The following is a 16,559-nucleotide window of genomic DNA, read 5'->3' as shown; positions in this document are numbered from 1 at the left end:
CATAGCCAAGTTATAATAAACCTGAAGTGTCTTTAAAGTAGGAATTTTAAAGTAGAGGAATTTACTTTAACTTGTTTGAGTGTATGTGATATACAGGCCTAGATACCTGTAATGGAGGAAAAGAGCCAGAGAGAATGGGCAGCAAAAAAAAAGAGGGAGAGTGAGAGAGAGAGTGGGGAAGGTAAGAGCGGGAAGTCAGAGAGCTAACCGGAGTGTGAATGGGCAGAGTATGGAGCAGAGAGCCAGGCCCGTTGGCCAGTTTCCAGTGGGGATAGTGGGTGTCCCTGTGCCAGCTGGCAGCCTGTCTCTCCCATCTGTGGAGCCTCGGAGAGTGTGCAGTAATCTCCTGGAGACAGCGGCTCAGCTCAGGCCAGATTTAAAGGGATATGGCCAGCTGGCCAGGCATGGACAGGTCTGTACCGGGGAGAGAAAGGAAGTGCAGGAGAAGGCCACGGAGAAGGGAGGGGATGAGCGAGCGAGCCGTGATGAAGCAGGTCAGGTGTAATGGCGAGGATGATAGGGGGAGCGGAGGATTGGTGGTCAGGGAGCAATAAAGAGCACTGGTAAGAATGCTTATAGTCCAGCTGCCAGCAAATAATAGAACAGGCTGAATGTAATGTCCCTGCCTGTAACTGTGAAAACGACTGTGCTGCGCTTCGGTATCGAACACGTACCGGTGTCACACCTGGGTTATGTAAGACTACATCTCACAGCTTTGTCGCCTTCTCCCATCACATCACTGTGTCACAAAACCAATGAAGTCAACTGAAGTGAGCGCTCCGTGCAACAGAAACACAAAACAAGCCGCGGGCCAAGTAGCTCTGCTCAGCTCTCGGTCTTCTCCGCTCTGTGATTGTTGCAGATGGCAATCAGAGCCCAGCTGGCCTGTTGGTTGCAGCTTAAGGCCAACATTTCAAAATAATATCAATCTTAGCGAGTCATTTAATCCAGCATTATTTTCACTGGGAACGTGTCCAATAAGATAAGGTAATTTCACTAATCCCTGCCAAAATGTTTATCCTCGCTGGCTTTGTTCTCCTTCTTACTATGAGCAAAATGCAATTCTAATGGAGAAATATTGTTTAAGATGAATAAGTATGTGAAGAATATTTATATTTTCTTATATTTCTGCTGCCCAGCTGTGAACTAATATGGGTTTTCACACTGAATGCATGTGAATGACTGAGCGTGACGTCTTCCTATATTTCGTATGTGTGCCAGGTGAGAGCAGGGTGATGTTATGAGGGAGATGGAGAGAGATCCCAGTTTACAGCTGGGGCCTGACTCCACGTGTCAACATGCGGGTGAAAAAAACACGGCAGGGAAAGATGCTTGAACACACAGACACAGACAAATACACATATTGCAGCGATCAAAGAAAGCAGCCATACATGCGCCTCTACATACGCTCGCATCTGAAAGCTATCTGGGAACAATATCACGCACACACGCAAACACAGGTGTGTGCAAACTCGCACACAAATGCAGGGAGACACATGCCTGCGGCGATCGCAGAAGAATAAGCGAAGCCATGCAAATCCCCAGATGTGCAGGAAGACAGGGGGGAAGATGAGGAAGAGGGGACCGGGAGAAGGAGTGGAGTGCCTAGAAGGAGGGGAGGGGAGGGGTGTGATGGAGGGAGGGGACGAGGTGGGGAGGGCTGGGTGTTTACTACCATTTAAAAGGCAGTGGCTGCTGTGTGCAGATTAATAAACAGGAGGTAATAGCAGAAGGACTCTATATTTATTTTTTATCTTAAATGTTGCTTGTTTGTCGGGCTGGATGAATATTGACTGTGAAATTGGGATCAGGGTCGACACATGCCAGTGCTCGGCCTTATCTCTGGGATGCAGGCAGGCCCGGGGCCGTTATCGCCGTGCCACAGTGGCGTGCCGGCACTCCAGCGCTCTCAAAGCCGCCACATTCCCTTTGTATCTGCCTGGAGAAGCCTGTTTACCTTTCACTGGCTTGATATTCCTATTAGAGCCGCTGACTATTTACTCACTGCCTCCTCCTCCTCCTCTCCCTCCACTGGGCACTGTGCTGTCTCTCATCTCTTCCTCTTTCTCCTTCCCTCTCTCTCTGTTTGGCTATGCCTATCGAGCTCCTTTTTCACTGTCTCTTTACAGTACATCTTTTTCTGCTGCCTTTGCTTCTGACCTTCACCATGACATAAAGTTCTAGACATGGTTTCACTGACCAAGAATTAAATGTCTGTGAACTGAGGGGTTACTTCCATACAGATAGTACATAAATAATGAGGCCGATTGGCTGACACCATGCACAGTGGGAGACTGTCCTCGCCAGAACACTGACCATGTGTTCAGTCACTTTAAATAATGAAAACTGCTGGATTTTAACATCAAAGTTTACTCTTCATGTGCCGTCTCAACAGCGAACGTGTTTTTCTTAACCATGGTAATGTTGTCCTGACCTTCGCTTAAACATGACCAGACCTTAACCACATGTTAAAGGGTCTGAATTTACATATCTGTGATGGACTTGAAAACCCTTAAGTCCTTGTAGGTTTGGAAGAGGACACTGGGATCTATGAGAGCTGATCAGAAAGAACAGGTAATAAAAAAGCTAACAAAGAAGCAAGCTCTCAGTCTGAAAATAGTCAAACTATATTTTATTAGATTTATGTCCGGCTCAGAAATACAGACAATCAAAGGCACATGCATGTGAAACAAGGACCTGATATCAGATCAGTTAATGCAAAGGGTACTTCAGTGCTCTGCAACAACACTGTTCTAGATCTTCGCAAATAATCGCTTAGTTTCAGGTGTAAACTCAGATAAATTTGTTGACAATTTACTTGACCAGAATGAATTGAGCATGAAGACAAATATATGACTTAAATGTGAAAGGGAATTTCTTTTAAATTTTGTCCAGATGACATTATTTTTTGAGGTTTTATTTGTGATCTCGGCTTCTTAACACATTCTTATAAGGGCTGATTACATATGTCTGTGCAAAAATATTTATATTGATTTAAGTATATACTTTTGGCACAAGTTAAACATATTAAATTGTTAAAATAATTTACCAATAAATTGAGATATTAAGCAATCATTTGTTTCACTTTTCGCATAATGTACAAGTCATCTGCCTAACACTTGCTGCTTCTGTACATGTACAACAGTTTAAGAAGAAATACTTCACCTATATACTACTTACATAGTATATATTGTAGTACTTATACAACTTTCTTGGAAAAGAGTGTAATGTCAGGCAATAAAGGATTGAAGAGATAAAAACTTTACCATGTAAAACATGATCCTACTGATTCCTATGAACATGGTACCCTCTCTCCAACTGGTGTAGTTTACTGTTACCTTACAACTGCATGGCAACCTGTAGGACCACATAAGTGAAACAGAAAGGAACTGGGTTTGGCAGCCAATCATTCATTAAAGCTTTACTGCAATTAACAAATAACCTTAAAAAAAAACTATCACGACAACCTATTGTTTCCTCTGCTCTCGTTTCCTCTCCTAAGGGAAGGACACGCAGATTCCTCCGGTGATGACGGCCTCTTCTCTCGCTGCCATCTTGGTGGCAGTTTTTTTTTGTTTTATCTCTCTCCTCCACGCTGGGTACGCTAAGGGGCTTGGGACGCGCTGTGCCGCATGCCATGCCATGAGGTGGGATAAGGAGCAAACAAACACATGAGCAGCGCTTAGAAACCCTGATCAGAGTGTCTGCCAGGGTCCTGATAAGCTGACAGGCAGGAGAGGACAACGAGAGGTGCAAGGAGTGGGCTGTGGTTGTGGGGACGAAAGGCTGTTGACATCGCAGGGTGCCCTCCCTCCCTGAGCACTGACGGCCGTGAATATGATGAAAGCCCCGAAGACTTATTTTTTAAATTGCAAAAGTCCTATTTCACAACCCGGAGGAAGAGGAACAAAGTTGCACATTCATGTGTTCCTGGAATGCCCTAAAAATATTTTTTATATTATTGACATGAGAACATGGGAGTTTATTGCAGTCTGTTCATTCACCATACATGCACTGTACATTGGGTGTAAGTACATGCACTGACAGTCTGTATCTTTGCATTGTACCTAAGTGTGTTTGGCATCCTCCCCATATATGGAGGAGATACGAGTTTCAGGTGCTTTTCACCATCTGTGATGAACTTGCCTCACCACCGTGTTGCCTTTGCATGTAACCATGACATCATGAACAAATCTGAGGAGAGGGAATCCTCCATCAAACTCCCAGTAGGAGAGCAAGTAGGCAGTAACTGAACCCCACTTGTTATAACTATAATCATAATTATAACTGAATTACATTTGTATTATCACTTCTAATATTACTGTTGTATCACTTAAACCAGAATTTGCAGGTATATATATTTCTTAATCCTGGGTAAAAATGGACTCCTTTACCATTGCCAGTAAAGGAGTTTGCCTTTCTTTTTTTTTGTGATGTGGGACGTCACAAATGTGAAAAACTCTCTCACATCGCTGTCTTGCCAGTGTTGCATTAACGAAGAAAAACATTGTTGTTGCGTGTTTTGTTCTCAAGATGTAAACAACAACGAAAACACAAACGTTCATACGTGCCAACGCCCTCAAGATGATTGAGCGTCAAAACGTCACATCAGAAAAGGTGCAGCGTCAGCGTCTAGACTGACAAAATAAAGAAGAAAGAAAAATGTGCATGTTCACCTGGGTGTCATGTTTTCATCACTGTGGATTGGAGCCGGAGCTGATAAAAAAACTGTGGTTCTACTGCAGAGTTATTTGACCCGGGAGTGTTTCCATTGCCATTACAGACAAAAGCCTAATGTTGGTGGGTGGAGTATGGGACCGATTCACATGAGTGATGGTAACTACAAACTTTGTGATGCATTTTTACAAGATGAAACTTTCTAAGATCAGGTGACAACATCTCTTCCCCTCTTTCCCTCAATTTAACGTCAATAAAGTGCTGCAGATAAACCCTGCAGCCCAACATGTGATAAACGTCATGTAGTAAATCCACTTGGGATATTACAGGGAACATTTTCATTTTATTATTTTGGATCCTGCACAACCCTAAAGTGTATTTTCATTTCATCTAACTATGTGAACATCTGCTTGTCTTTTGATGGTCGGTCAGTCCATCTGTCTGCTGATTAGTTCACATCTGTCCGTCTGTCTGTGTGCCAGCTTCTGGAGCCAAGGTGTGTGAGACATGGGCATCATTAACATCCGGTTGTGGAGCATTGGAGAGAGAAGACAGAAAACGATGAAGAGAGTGAGGCAGATGGAACAAAAAACCAAGAGATGACACATAACGCACAAACACAAAGTCATGTCACACGGCCCTGATATTCTCTCTTGCTATTATCTAAAGAAATATGATTCAGACTGGTGCCAATGAGAGCAGCTGTGGCTCAGGACGCACGAGCAGACTGTTCACTAATAGGAAGGTCGATGGTTTGATCCTCCGGTTTGCATGTTGAAGTGGGCAAGACGCTGAATCCCAAACTGATACTGATGGCTGCACCATCAGTGTGTGAGTGGTCGATTGATAGAGAAGCTCTAGTAGCTCTGTACGAATGAGTGTGTGAACAGGTGACTGAAACCGATAATGTCCAGTGAGTTGAGTGGTCATTAAGACATGAACTCAGTCCATTTCCTTTATAACTTCTCACTGAAATACCTTCTGTAGGTATTGGTGATGTCACGCAAGACGACAAAGTGTCTTTACGGTTGCACCAGAGCCTGTTAAATACTTACTAAAAGCACCATGACCAGTTAGCAGCTGCTAAATAAGCCAGATTTACAGTTGGCTGCTTGACTTCATTCACTTTCCTTAGATCCTTAAATCCATAGAGCCATCGAGGAAGGTGTCCGTCAGAGTGGGTCTTAAATCCTTAGCCACTGCTAGCATGATATGAGCAAAACTGTCCTTCTTGTAGGAAAAATGAAGGTACATTTGTATTTTTTTATTTAAATTCTGATGTATAACCAACACTACGCCAACATTTTAAGGTAATATCAGCCTTTATGTCTTGAAGCCATTATTCTTTAAAGCTTTTTACCTCCATTCACTCCAATTGAGGACTATCCTGCAACTGCCCTCTAGGTGAATCGCAGCCAAACTAAACTTCATTAGTAGGAAGTAGACAGGCTCTGTGCCACATTCATTCACAGTGTTTCACACAATAATGATGTACGACAATGTAATTTATTTAATGTGCATTGCTCACTTTGACTAATTGAAGATATACCTTTGGAGATATATCCAATCTGTAGTGAAACACGTTCTTGAGAAGTAACCCTGCCAACACTATTTGCCCAACACCACAGATGAGTTGTGTTTGAGCATCTGAACAGTTTCTACATCAGTGTTTTATCCCATTAAGCAAACCATGTGCTTCCCAACAAGAATAAACAAAGCATAGAAAGTATTTCCAAATATTGTTTGACCCAGGTCTGTTTACAGATCAGTGAGCTTTAATTGATGCTGTCAGCCATGGCTCACTTCCAGCCTCTCCTTTTCAATACGGAGACAATAACAACATTATGGAGCTCAATAGCTCATATTCCTATGTGGCAGTAATATCTAGATCCTTCCTCCTCTCAGTGCAAATCAATGGCGCGAGATGGCCTTTGGCTTCATATTTTATCTTTAATATTGATTGCTGTTCCACTTTGGAGTGCACTGTCAGTCCAATTACGGAGAATTTAATTGATTTTTCTTCACAAGCCGGGTTAGATTGGATTGGTTTATGCAAAGCAGATCAAACAGAAGTACTCCCTGGACTCGCTTCTATGTGTAAAATACAGCTCTAATGAGCAGGAGCACCCTGACACGTTCTGTGCCTCCACCCATTCTCCCTCTGTTTCTGTCTCTAGGCAAAAAGTGACGCAAATGTGAACACACACTTACACACTCACACACATACACACAATAGTTCAACACGACAGCAGCAGCAGTAATTATTGTAAGAAGCCATTTTGACAACTCCGACAATGTTACACAAATAATCATCTTCACCACACTGAAGTAATTGCTGAGAATTATGCTGCTCAATAGAGTGGAGGCTCCACTGTTGCATTTTCTCCAGAGAGTTGAAAGTTATGGGCAAAAAACTGATAACTCATACGATTGTATGTGAGGAATAAAGCAGGTGTCTCTTCATTTAGGAATTCCACAATGACCTTTACAGGAGGCCTCGACTAATGAAATATACATGACCCTGCACACAATATGTCAGACAGCGAGACAAGGCTAATTAGCTGCAGGTAAATTCTGAAGGCCCCACTCTCTCCCATCTCTCCCTGTCGCTCTCACACTCACACACACACACACACACACACACACACACACACACACACACACACACACACACACACACACACACCTTGGTCAAAGCTGTATCAAGTGACATTGCCATACATTTTATAATTGCTTTTGCTTGTTATCATCATAAGTTTTGTACAGAACCGTCTCAAACTTCAAGCTAAACAAATAATTTAATCCCATATTCAGCTTTGAAGACTATCTACTGTAAATAAAGGAGAGTCACAGCAAAGTTTCATCTTTTTCTCAAGATGTGTCAGTATCTTGAACAAAAGTAAGGTTTTAAAAACAGAAACAAACAGAACTGATAAAAGCTCCGGCCTTGAAACAGTCATGAAGACATATACAAATCAATCCATATTTAGTGTGATAGTGATCAGACTTTAAAGCATTTTCACACCTGAAAGTCTGGACCGTGGTTTACATTTGATCTGGTTTGTTTTGGTTTCACATTGTAATTTAAACACCGGACATAAGACTTTTGTATGACATACATATCCTGTCATCATCACTTATGTGGAATGTGTCCACATATACTTGACATCAATTGGTTTGTAGACAAGCCTGTGTCTGACATTGGCGAGCTGTTGTATTGTTTTGGTGCTACAGGAACATCATTATAGTATTGCTAAGATCCTTGTTCAAACATCATATTGTTGGAGGTGAAGACCAAAAGGAAACCTGCAAGCTCCTTCAGCTTCTTTTTCTCCTTCTATTGTTTGATGCTTTCTCTCAACTTCCTGCAACTGGTCCAATGGGAGACTCATTGTAGAGACCCACTGTAGACCTAATTCAATTTCCCATTTAATTAATATTTGCTGGAGGACAGTGGGCTCATGTTTAATGGATGACTCTTTAGGCATGTGTAAGCTCGCTTGTTTGTGTGGTTGCAGTGAAGATGTGTTGTAGCCGTCTATCGCTTGTCTCCTCACTTAAATCTCTACTTTCACATTCCTAGAGGCTAGTATTGGAGCTAACACGCCTCCTCTTTGCACCTTTGCATAGCCAAGTGTGTGTGTGTGTTTGTGTGTGTGTGAGTGTGACGGGGTGAGAGGGAGATGGTGCTGTTTTCTGTGTCTCTGGGTGCCCCCTCGCTGAGCTGTCATCACTCCCTGGCACCGGGTACACATCACAGCTGCAGGGGAACCACTCTGCAGGGAACCTTCGTTTCCATCTGTCTCCAATTCACAGTGGCACCTATTTAGAGCGGCTGAGCGGCTGTGCATGCCACAAGCCACAAGAGAGAGAGAGAGAGGCTGAGTTTAGGGAGGTCAAGAGAAGTGGGCATCAATAGATCACATGTTGGAGTTCAGGGGCAGTAAGATTATGGGATTATACAGTATTTCACAGATGAATAATAAACCTGTTTTATAGGACGCTGTCATATTAATACATCAGGTCCAACATATTGGATTTTTCGTTTCATTACTTTCGCCAAGGAGATTATATTTTCACATTTGTTTCTTAATTGATTTGTTTGTGAGTAAGATTACACAAAAGCAACTTAACTGATGACCACAACACTTGTTGGAAGGATGCGGTGTGGGTCAGGAGAGAAGCCATTGCACTTTGATGCAGATCTGTTTTTAAAGCATCTTGATGAAACAAATCAGATAGATTTAGCTTGATTGAATTTAAGGTGACTGTTGGGCCTTGGCGGCGGTATGCGCTCTACTGAGTGCTATTCTAGTTTCTGATGTCATCAGTTTGTCCCCTCTTACCTATCTCTCTCTCTTATCTCCCCTATTTGCCTCCCATCTCTCCTCTCCTCCCCATTTAACTCCGCTCACCCCAACCGGTCGAGGCAGATGGCCGCCCACATTGAGTCTGGTTCTGATAGAGTTTTTTTTCCTGTTAACGAGGGAGTTTTTCATCTCCACAGTCGCCAAAGTTCTTGGTCATTGTGGGAACTGTTGGGTTTTGACCTTCTATGTAAAGTGCCTTGAGATAATGTATATTATGATTTGCACTACACAAATAAAATAGGAAGGAAAGAAAGAAAGAAACTAACAAAACACATTATGTTCATCCTCTTCTGTGACCAAGCAGCAAGTATATTCTAAAAGAACAGCACATGTACAGTATCAGTTTTAAACATAATTTTTCGTTTGAACATTATTTAAACATATACGTCAAAAATTGCTAAATATATTTTCAAAAAAACACCACGAGTAACCCTATCGATCCAGATCAACATTTTGAGTATATATATCAGCTTCCGTGTGTGTCAGTGGGGGGTTATGTGAGTCCATTTTTGCATGAGTGTATACATTGTATATCCCTGAACTTGTGTTCGTGAGTGTGTGTGTGTGTGTGTGCGAGTGTGTGGCCATGCAAGTATGAGAACGGGCTTAATTTAGCAGGTGTGCTTTGACAGTTCTTGAAAGAGTGCCAAGTGTGCTGTACAAAGGATAAGAACGAGGAGGCGCTCAGTGTGCATCTGTGTGCAGCTCGACTGTGACAGATGGGGACGGTTTAACTTATAGAGTTCTGTTAAGATCTGGAGGTTTTTTCTCTGAAGCTGTCTTTGCCAAACAGGTGTATATTCTAAACACTCCACAGAAAGGGAAGGTGAACAAGTCTCGACTGACTTATTTGTCTGGTAGCTGTGTTTCCACTGATATAAGGAATATGCCAGTGCATACTGTGTTTCGCTGTGTTCTCGTCTTTATGTGGGTCCAAATGTGTTGCAGTAACTCCCTTCTGAAGAGACATTACCCTTGAGTGTTCTCATTTATCCCGTCTGACTGTGGGCGAGTGGAGACAAATACAAACTCCAGCCACATCAATTTGCTTTGTTGAAGTCTTCCATGAATTGTTGTTGAAGCTCACGAGGTAACCGTTTAATTGAGGCTGTCGATAAAAGGTTTTAAAAACTTAAGTTTCTAATCTATCACTGAAACTATCAGTTATTTTGCACCGTCGCGATCCACCAAATATAACATTACATTTACTCCTCTTTATTGCTTTTATTTAAACCCCCTTACAACTCAGAGACAGCACTTAAGCTAGAGTACCATAGGAAACCTTGATGTTGGCACTTAGCGCTGAATCTGTTTAAAAAGACAACATGTAGGAGATTAGGTGAAAAAGTGCAGAGAAAGTGCTAGTTTGGCATGTAAGGGTGTTAATGTTAGAGAGGAGGCGCTCTCCGAAAGAGATTAGCCTATATTTTGAGGGGTTCTTGAAGATAGAGAGGGACGACACTGCAGTGGTGGCATTTGGGAGCTCGTTCCACCATTGGGGAAGAACGAATAATAACAGTCTGGTCTGTGATTACCTTGTGTTCATGGATGGCACTGACAGATAACGCTCCAGAGGACAACAAGAAGCATAAGCTTGAATGATTAAGTTCAAGTAGGTGGGTGCAGACCTACGAGTCGCTCTGTAGGGCAGCAGGAAGTGACTTGTATTAATTCAGACGGCCAGGGGTCATTGATAAATCCTGTGATATTTTAGAATATAGGACTTGATGGTGAATATACGTTTGAAGGTCTTCTGCACAATTTAAGTTACCAACTACCAGTAGATGTTAGCAGGTGTTAGTGGCCGCCAGTGGATGTTAGGGACATAACTTCAGTTGTGCATCTTGGAGTCATCAAGGGTTTTGGCCTTGGAATCATTGATACAGGCTGAACTTGAGGGTATGCTGAGGCTAAAGGTAAATATGACACCACTGGCTTGTATGGCAGTACTGTGAAAGCCATCTGGCCCAATCAGAAGATCAGACATTATTACCTCTATGCCTTTTTAAAATGTGCAAGTGATCACTTTAACTCAATTACAAGCAAAACCTTCCACAACCTTTAAGCGTTGTACTACTTTGCAGTATGCGTTGGCTCAAAGGGCTTTAAGGAGTTGAAAAGTTCATCCAGTTAGTGGTGACCAGGTGTCTCAGAGGCAGACAAGGCGCTTCACCATATGGTCGCTTCTCACCACCAGACGCTCGCTGACTTTCACATTCTTAACTTTAGCTTTACAAGGTGAAAAGTTGCATCTGGTTTTAACCCTGACCACTATGTGTTTGCTTTCGTTGGAGAGAAACTTGTTCCATCATTGTGAGGACATTGTCCTGATATGACCACACGACAATAACCATGGGTCGTAAACAAGAGACACAGATTTAATGCATTTTCCTCTGGATTTCTGATATAGCAACAAAGTTTCAGATTATTTCGCTACTCTCCTGCATGCTGATTGGAGTTTTAAAGATGTAATGAAGTCCTGGTCTGTCCTCCTGCTGGGTTTACATTTGGCGAGGGGTGCCTGTGTGTCGCTGATAGAGGGATCTCTGTGACACGGCTGCTCTGGCCCGCCGCATCTGGGAGCCAGTTGCCGCAGCCGCCGGGGGGAGATAAGGCAAGGCTAGCAGCTCGCCTGTAACGCACATTTTTCCCCCTCTCTGCCCCGCTCCACTCTCCTCCCCTGCTCCTCCCTCCCGTCATCCCTATGACCTTATCTCAGGGGAGAAGGCACCACTGGGTCGTTGCTGTGATAGCACCTGCCAGAACCAGAGCTGGCCTCTGGTGATTATGGGGGAATCATTATCTCTCTCTCCCCAAAAACTCATTTTATACCTGCCAGCATCTGAGGGGAGAGGGGGCAAAGGAGCAAAGGCTTCTATAACAGGTAACACAGAGAAAATCCTGTGTGTGTTCGCCTGCGTATCAGGGGAGCAGGTTGGGATACGCAGACACAAATACATGCACAAAACCGCCTGCCTTTTTTTCTGAGTAGGATTTGAATTTGATGCAAATGTGATAAGATACAGATTCTATATGATGAAGGCTGATCACCTGTTTTCAGCTTCATACAACCTCGCATGAGGGAAGAGGTGACCTCATCATCCTAAACTTTATTCCCATGTATATTTACTGAGGTTAAACTAACTATGATAAGATGCTCTGATTGATGCCATGTTGAGTTCAAGTAAAACAACCATTTGTATTTCATCTTATCATCTGCATCTCATCATCAGCTCCTCGATTTTAATTGTGCTGCCTCTCCTCTGTCATTCTTTGTTCCCTCTAATTAGTTTAACAACAACTCTTTGTTCTTTCTCTCTTGCCACGATTATCTAATCAGTTTGAAACTGCAGAGACAAATTCCTGTAGGTTCACATCATCCAATTACATGAGTTGAAAACCTGCCTTTACACAACAAGAACAGCCACTCTCCACCTGCCCGCTCACCTGAGATGAGGTTTTCATTTCCCTTTTCCGTTGGCTGATCAGTGTCGGTACCAGGCTCTTCCACTCAAATCCAAAACAGTCCATGTCTAAATCTTGGAATGCAAATCTTAGAATTAAATGTATTCTGCATCGCTTTTATAGTAATGTAAGATTTGAATGTTTTATGCATAAACATAAATGTGGGAAATCCCATTGGTTAAGCTCCTGGAAATAAAAGAAAAAACACCTAAATTTCATATTCTGGATGCACTTACACACACACACACTCTCTCTCTCTCTCTCTCTCTCTCTCTCTCTCTCTCTCTCTCTCTCTCTCTCTCTCTCTCTCTCTCTCTCTCTCTCTCTCAGTTAGTATCTCTCACTTCCTCTCTGCTGATGACCATCTGTGTGTTGGTTTCGGCCAGGCACTTGGCACATCTGTGTACTCACATCCCCTCTCACTTCTCTCATCAGCGCACTACTTGCACCGACAAAAATATGTGTGTGGGTGAGTGTGTGTGTGTTTGTGTGCAGCCGTTGGGAGTTTTGCTGTCACATACAGACCGGCCACTCCGTCTGGTTTAAAGGGTTAATGAGTCCTGGGGGGGTGAGGGGTCAAGGGGGTGATGGTTACAAAGTAGCTAGAGTTTCACATGAGAGTCACTCTCAGCTGTCCAAACTTTGTAAAGTTTATTTTGAATCTTTGATTCCAAGTGTGCGACAGCAACGTTTCAACATATGTTTCCCCGTCACCTCCTGTACCAGGCGCTGCTGTGTATCCTTTTTCTCTATTTATAGGTGATTGCTCACTGTTCCTCACATGGTGTTGTGTGATGGGGGTTGAATGAAAGTCTGTGCTCAAGAGCCACATCACATTAGGAAGGTGAAGTGATATGATCTTTGATTAGAATGAAAAGTTGAGACTCACGGCTCTCATCATTTACACCAGTTTATCGTTTCCAATAAACTAGCTTTAACCAAGCCACAGTCCCTGTCCAACACAAACTGACTGAGAGCCAAAGCAGCTGCTGAAGTCAATCATCTACCAGGCTATCAAGCCATTACTTTATTATATCATGATACCCAATGCACACGTGAACCATCATGCACACAAAAAATCTCAAAGAATAAAGTGAAAAACACAAAAGACCAGTGAAGAAGAGTTGATTAAAAATTATCATAAACCTAAAGTTGGAGCACTTGGAAAGACAACTACACACTCAACGCCTGATGAACACATGAGGAAGATGGGACTGGTCAAGGTGTACAGGAGCAAAGTATCCTGGGAAGGAGAGTGGGGGGGTTCACTCAGGATGGAGGATGCAGGCAGGGAAGCGGTGGCTGCTGGCCGCAGACACAGCTGGTTCCTGACAGAGGAGGCCCAGGTCCCGCCGCCTGCTGCTATCACCACAGCCAACATGGCTGCCTGTCCCCTCCAAGAGCTGCAGCCCTGCAACATGCTGCAACCCACACAAACTGTTACACACAGACACACACACACACACACACACACACACACACACACACACACACACACACACACACACACACTTCTCTTTTGAGCCTCAGCCGCAGGGAGGGAAGGAGGAGGGTTCAGATGAGAGCACAGCCCCTCAGCCAGAGCCCAGAGGCAAGCTGACCTGCCACTGAGACACACTTATTCACAAACACACACACAGCCTTGGTGGCCTCACACACACTCTGCTGGAGAGAAGAGCGGCTGTGAGAGGAACGAAAAAAGAAGAAATAAAGGGAGATGTACAAGGAAGATCTGTCAAGTTCACCGACAGGAGACTGGCTTGTGACTGAGGACAAAGATGGTTAGTTGTGGGTTTTAATATGTAATTATCATGCATGTTTCTAAAGCAAAGTTTCATGCAGATGTAAAGCAAAGACAAACTATCGGAGGAATGAGGGAATAAACATAGTTTTTGATGAGGACATGAGAAGAAGAAGAAGAAGAAGAATCAAACCTTGGCTGTTTCTCCTTTTTCACAATTTGGAGCTGTAACTCCAGAAAAGTCCTTGTCCTTGCACATCAGTTCAGTGGTTCATACAAAGATCGACTGGGGTGTCAAGGGTGAGAAACATGGAGAACCTCAAACGCACTTCATGACAAAAACATTTCACTTGGGAAACTACCCAAAATAATTGAGCGATTTGAGGAGTTAACCGTCTTGTGTGTCTTGCTGCCACCACATCTGGACCTACAGGCTGTCAGTGTACACCGGAGAGCTTCACAGCAACAGTGTGTCACTTAAACTCCGACGACCCCCCTCACCTCCCAAAGAAATTGGAAGTCGTAGCAGAGATCTTAGCGGAGATCTGAACGTTCGATCATGTCTGCTGAAATCAATTTGGAGCGACAGAAGAGGGCTGACCTGAGGAGTGGGACCTCTGCTTCAGCATTTGCCCCACGTGTGCCCACGGTCACGCTGATCAACCACCGAGAGCTGAAGCACAAACACGCTGCCCGCAGACTCCAGCCTGGAAGCCTTGATCCCAACCTGGCACCCAGCAGCCACTACCGATGTAGTGAAGGTAAGAGCTCGTTGTATCTTAAAGGACCTGCTCTGGGAAATCTTTTGGCAGTGCGTTATCTTGATGAGTGATGGAGGGTCCCGCTGCTGTCTGGTCTCCTCATTAAGTTGGAGTGATTGACAGATAATCAGTTTGTGTTGACTTAGCGCTGCTTGCTATTAGGGCAATGTGAGGGTTTTTTTCTTCTTGCTAGTAGAGCTGTTATGTGATGACTGAAGCAGAGGTTTCAAGGTTAAAAAGACATCAGCCACTACCATCTATGTTTCTTCTTCCGAGTTATTACATGTAACATGGCTGTGGGGTTGTTTCCCAGGGCACTGATTGAATTTTTTTACATTGAGGCCTTGTCTACACTACTGCGGATATTTTTTAAACAGATATTTTCACCTGTCTACACGACTTTCGTTTTATAAAATATCGCCGTCCTGACGAGAACACAAAAAAGCAACTACAAACAACTATGCCAGGCCAGTGGGTGGCGATAAAGTCTAAAACAACAATCTATCAAATACGAAAGAAGAAAGCTGTGCACCAAGTAATATTGGGCGAAGGCATATGCCGGTAATTTCTGGTAATGTGGTGCAGTGATGCTAAATTTAGCTGCAAACTTGCAATTAGACCTAGCAGTGCCAACACAACATAGTGGAACTGCTATATAGCCGCCATTGTTGTTTCTGACACATGCTCGTTACGGAAATTGCCAGTGGGCAAGTAAACTGTGACATCATCGTTTCCCATTTGCTACATTCACATGGATCCACAGGAACCAGAGTTTTGGAAAATCTGCAATTTGGTTTGTAAAAATCTCTCATATAGTGACTTCGGTTGCGTTTGGACAAGAGGCCCAAATGCAGAGGAAATAAATCTGACTGCGAATATCTGCATTACAGTGGCCAGAGCGTAAACAGCCTCAAATTAGAGACCAAACTGAATCATTACATTTTGATTAAATTGGCCACCAAGAAAATGTTTTCTCAACAACATCCCCCCCTTATAATTATGTATTATGGTTCTCAGATGAGCACAGTCATTATTGTTAATAAGCCCAGTGGAGCACATTCTGTCCCATGGCACTGTAAAGGAAGAGGAATAAGGTTTTCAGGGCAATGGGTGGGTGGGTGGGGGAAAGTGTGTGTGTATGGGTGGGTGTCTTCCTTTGGGTTTCCCCATGCAGCTGCAGGGGAACAGAAGTAAGTCCTGGAGTTTCACTGAAGTGCCTCAGTTCCTTCATTATACACTTGCAGGTCACCAGGGTGCATCACAGGTAATAATGGTGGGAACTTTAAAACAGCATTTCGTGGACGGATGAGTGATACTTGAAATTCAGGAAGAAAAGAAAGAGAGGAAAAATGGTGTAATTGATTCTTAAAGAAGTTAAAACACTGAAGTATGGCCTTTAGGTGAAAAATGAAAACCCTCACTTAAATCAGCAACGTGTTTGAGGAGAGAGAGATGCATTAAGAGTCAGACATTAAAGGCCTAATTTTATAGACATATAAATATGTAGAAACTGTAAGCCAGCACGAGGACTAATACCCAACGTAG

General features: G+C 43.4%; 1 protein-coding gene across 6 annotated transcripts in view; it reads left to right on the top strand.

The window, feature by feature from the left end:
- The first annotated feature begins 14,701 nt into the window (after positions 1 to 14,701).
- Positions 14,702 to 16,559, top strand: part of cbfa2t3 (CBFA2/RUNX1 partner transcriptional co-repressor 3) — a 39,248-nt gene continuing 37,390 nt past the window's right edge. For 3 of the 6 annotated variants that reach the window (XM_034574160.1, XM_034574143.1, XM_034574133.1), the window contains exon 1: positions 14,702 to 15,014. In XM_034574160.1, coding sequence (XP_034430051.1) covers positions 14,813 to 15,014 — 202 coding nt within the window. In that variant the 5' untranslated portion in view covers positions 14,702 to 14,812. Of the gene's footprint in view, positions 15,015 to 16,308 lie in introns of those variants that run through there. The other 3 variants (XM_034574194.1, XM_034574168.1, XM_034574185.1) reach the window with 3 other exon arrangements.

The sequence above is a fragment of the Hippoglossus hippoglossus genome, chromosome 3, assembly GCF_009819705.1.
Source record: "Hippoglossus hippoglossus isolate fHipHip1 chromosome 3, fHipHip1.pri, whole genome shotgun sequence".
In the NCBI taxonomy this organism is placed as follows: Eukaryota; Metazoa; Chordata; class Actinopteri; order Pleuronectiformes; family Pleuronectidae; genus Hippoglossus; species Hippoglossus hippoglossus.
Note: the sequence above shows the minus strand (reverse complement) of the source record. Positions and strands in the feature narration are given on the sequence as shown.